This window comes from Frankliniella occidentalis, unplaced genomic scaffold (genome assembly GCF_000697945.3).
Source record: "Frankliniella occidentalis isolate FOCC.00 unplaced genomic scaffold, Focc_3.1 Scaffold97, whole genome shotgun sequence".
NCBI classification, from domain to species: domain Eukaryota; kingdom Metazoa; phylum Arthropoda; class Insecta; order Thysanoptera; family Thripidae; genus Frankliniella; species Frankliniella occidentalis.
Genome location: NW_026267226.1, coordinates 244901 through 249092, shown reverse-complemented (window position 1 = coordinate 249092; position 4192 = coordinate 244901). Strand labels below are relative to the sequence as shown.

Below are 4192 nucleotides of genomic sequence, written 5' to 3'. Positions count from 1 at the left end.
ATCCCCCGACTGGGTCCACAATCCTCCCCCCAACCCTCGAGGCGAGTCGCGCGGGGGGGTCAACCTAGAGGGCAATAGCATATCTCCATCCAAGCATCCTTTTGTTTCGAAAAGATGGTTCCAGCAGGAAAAGGGTATTAGTGCTGCCCAAGGAATAAGAGACACAGAAGGAGGAAAGCAACGAAGGGAAAGAACGAAACCAACGTTTCATAATTTTTTCACCTCAGAACTTAACCCCCCCCCCCCTTTTCCATTCCCCCTGACCCGCCGCTTCATTTCTCAGCACCAACAACGCAATTACCAAACTGCCCCCCCACCCTCCTTACGACTCATTTATTCACTTGTAGAAAAGAGGAGAAGGAGGAGAATTTTTCCGTTGCGTTTTCCCACTCGCCCGGCCTTGCCGCGCTAGGCGAGCTGGGCACTCCCGGGTACCTGTTGAGCGGGGCGGGGCCGGGCGGGGCGCGGCTGCAGACGTGACTGGTGTAAATGTTGTCTGAGCTCGCCGCCGCAAACTGCCAGCAGGGCGCAGCACGCGCCTTCCTCCACTTAAAAACTTTTCCCGCCGTGCGTCATCATTTGTGACCCTAAGTCCCACCGAGCCACCTCTCGCCCCTCGGCTTTGCGCAGCTCTTTTCTCTTGCTCTCTCTCTCTCTCTCTCTCTCTCTCTCTCTCTCTCTCTCTTGCTCTCTCTCTCTTTAACCCCATCTCTCTCGCTCTCTCTCTCTGTCTCCCCGCAGATAGCTCTCGCGTAAATTTTCCGCGCTAACCGGCACGTTTTGTTCCAGGTGCGATCGAGAAGAAGTTCCTCCTGAGCATCCCGCCACCCCGGAGGCCATAAGCACCCAGAGGTAAGCTAATCCTCCCCGAGACCTCGCACTTTTCTCGTAGCGTTAAGCCCCCGCCCACCAGTTTCATTAATTTGCCTTATTAAGAAATTACCAGACAAGAAACGACAATTAACGTCCATATGAGCATTTGGAATTTTCATCGTGATTGGACGGTTAAAGTTCCGTAAATTTTTGACACAATCATTGTTTAAAAAGTGTACGTACAAATGGCGTGCAAAAGTTCTCAACACTTCGTTCGTTGCACACTTTAAGTGTTTGACTGGATATTTCAATACTGACCAAAAAGCTTTTAATTGGAGTAGAGGAGAAACTGCTTATTCCTGGTTGGAAAACGCACCTACACCCAAAGCAGAAGCAAGGACTTGGAGAGTTGGAAGGGGGAAGACGGGTGACGGAGAAGGCCGTGTTTCACGACAGTTACATGCACCCTGCTCCCGGCTACATCCCATCAGTGTTCTTGCGATTTCCACGGGGAGACCCACCTGCTCTCCTAGTCCTAGTCGTAACCCCCCCTTTGACAGTACTAAGGTTCGAAGCAGGCGGCCCCAGCGGCTCACCTTGTTTTTCCCAGTCCCTTCCATTAGTGGAGGAAGGTCGCCCTTCGAGAGGGATTCCTCCACCTCCCCATTCCAAGCCCCCTCCGCTCCACGTCAAGGAGGAGAGGCAGGCGCACAGGCGCGCAGGACCTTTCGACGCACAAACAAGTCCGTTTTGTTGACCCGATAGATATTCATGAGGGCGGAAAAGGAGGGGGACAAAGAATAAACGTGTAACCGCGTCGAATAGAAAAAAAGTAAGCCTTTTCCCGGGGGATCACGGCCGCTGCGCGCGCCGTAGCGCCCCGCGTGCCGCGCCTCCGGGGAGCAGGGTACGCTCGAAGGATAACAAGATAAAACATCGCGATTCTGAGAATAATTCGAGGAATGTACGAAGCTCTTCCCAGCTCCATTCCATCTATATTGGTGAAATGTATGTTTTTGGCAGAGAAAATGATGACTTCACTGACTTGTAAAGATTTAAGTTCACTGTAAAATATATTTGTAGATTTAGCATCTTTCATGCGAAATGTTTTAAAAGTCATGATTTCAAAATGGTAAATTACAGGATTAATTTAACAGTACGTATCGAATTAAATCTTCGACGAGTAAAACGGTCTGCCATAAACTTACGATACCGATTGTAAATTTAAAACATCACACAATATTCGTGACAATTATTACCTTATGGCGTAGTGTAGGCCGTAGCTGTCTAATTTACCGCGCCGAGTCCATTACCCGCGGTGCCACGGCCAGGAGGCGACGCGAAACTTATAATTAAAGAAGTTGCAAGCGAGTGACAATGGGCTGGGCGCGGCAGCCGTTAGTGCACTTTGTGCAGGGCGGGGAGCTCGTCGGAGCAGGGGCGCGGCGCAGCATCAAAATACGAGGCGAGAGACTGTTAACGTGACGAGGGACCTCACAAAAACCATGATTTACTGTCGCGCGGGAAACGTCATCGCGAAAATGCGAAAATATTGTGACACGTGAACCGTTTTGCGATGGGGATGAGTGATTTTGTAAATATCGCGCTTTGTTGGGCCGCTGGGCAACACGCGCAAAAGTCATGCTCCATTTGTGTCAGCGTCACAGTCGTCATCTAGCTCCGTGCGTCACAGGTCACATCGAGGTGACGTGAGATGAGGTGATGTGCGGTGAGGGGAAACAGGGGGAAAAGGGGGGGGGGTGCAGGTGAGGAGAGTAGCTTTGGTGGAGGTAAAGTTTGGCCCTGCGGGAATGCTGCTGCTGACGCTATCGGCCCACTTGTGACCGGCACGATCCATGGACCCGCTTGCAGCGAGCCAACCCTAACGATCACTGTGAAAAATATTTCAAAAAATTTGCCATACCTGTATATGTTTGAACACGGTCTAATATTTACAAATGTAGATGTATGATTTGCTGGGTCAAAGAGAACTATAAAGTCATTTTTTTTTTTGTATTTTTAATCTTTTAATTTGTAGCCCCTTTACGATCTGTAGTTGTAAATTTATGATATCAGCCTGTAACTAATTAGTTTTGTCCTGAAAAATTTTGTAGTGAGCACTACGAACATTTTTTAGAGTAAAGAGCGCATTAGAATGCTCTCAACGACGCACTGCGTAAAAAAATCCAGTTCACAAAAGCTGTTATAAAATCAAGACAACATATTTTTCGATGCAACACGAAAACGTTTCAGTGAGCCGAACTTGCGGCGCGTGCGAGAGGAAATGGAAATGGCCTTCCAACCAACCCAACACGCCATAACGGGGGGATTGGAAAAAATACGTCGGCAGTTATACGGCGGGATTTACGCGAGCCGTTCAAATATTCGCGGTCAAGGTCACGTCAACTTCAGTCCAAAAAAGGGGGGAGGGATTCCCTTTTTTTAAATTCTTTAAAACTTTTATTTTGTCCCAGCATATATAACATCCGTGCGTACCACCGTACACATAGAGCGTGCGCGTGACAGCAGGGCAGAGCCACACGGGGCTCGGACGAGTCGAGCTCGGCCCAGTAGGGGGCCCGAGCCCGCATCGGCTGTTGCCGGCAACAGCGTGGCGGGGCGGAACAGGCGCGGCGCGGGAGATCCCGGCCGATCCCTCCTATGCCTTGCCTTCCTCGTCCCATTCCATCCCTCCCCGCCCTGGGGGCGCCACGTGTCGGACCACTAAAGGACCAGAGATTTCAACACGGATACGAGCCTTCCCCTCTCAACTCCACCCCAACCCCTGCCCTGCTCCTCCTATATGGACGCACCGTGCTTTGAATACGGCCGCTGTCTTCCGTCAAGGGGGAACGACGGCGTTGCGCACTGCCGAGAGAGAGAGGGAGAGAGAGAGGGAGAGAGAGGGAGAGAGAGGGAGAGAGAGAGGGAGAGAGAAAGAGAGAGAGAGAATAAAGAGATAGGAAAGGGCTTGATCGTTTGTTGTTTTTTGTTCCCCTCACGTCGCTGCAGGGTGTTCAAAAAGTCCTCGTCCAACAACAAGCTGACCATCTACCTCGGCTCGCGGGACATCATCATCGCCAACAGGTGCTCGGAGCGGGTGCGCGGCGTCGTGGTGGTGGACCCCGACTACCTACAGGAGCGGAAGGTAATGATACAGGCGCACGACGCCGATAGTCTTTGCTAATTTGTTTGACTTCTTTGCTTACTAATTCAATTTGGACCAAACTGAAAACCGCATATGTGACAAACTGTTTTATTGTGCGCAGGTGTTCGGCCAGATCACGCTCACGTTCCGCTACGGCCGCGAGGACGAAGAGGTGATGGGGCTCAAGTTCTGCAACGAGGCCATCATGTGCCTGGCGCAGCTGTACCCGGC

General features: G+C 51.1%; 1 protein-coding gene across 1 annotated transcript in view; it reads left to right on the top strand.

Annotated features, from left to right (window-relative positions):
• Positions 1 to 4192, top strand: part of LOC113205385 (uncharacterized) — an 82591-nt gene that overhangs the window by 73623 nt on the left and 4776 nt on the right. Inside the window, exons 3-5 of the mRNA XM_052269611.1 lie at positions 790 to 852; positions 3826 to 3961; positions 4083 to 4190. Coding sequence (XP_052125571.1) covers positions 790 to 852; positions 3826 to 3961; positions 4083 to 4190 — 307 coding nt within the window. The remainder of the gene's footprint in view (positions 1 to 789; positions 853 to 3825; positions 3962 to 4082; positions 4191 to 4192) is intronic.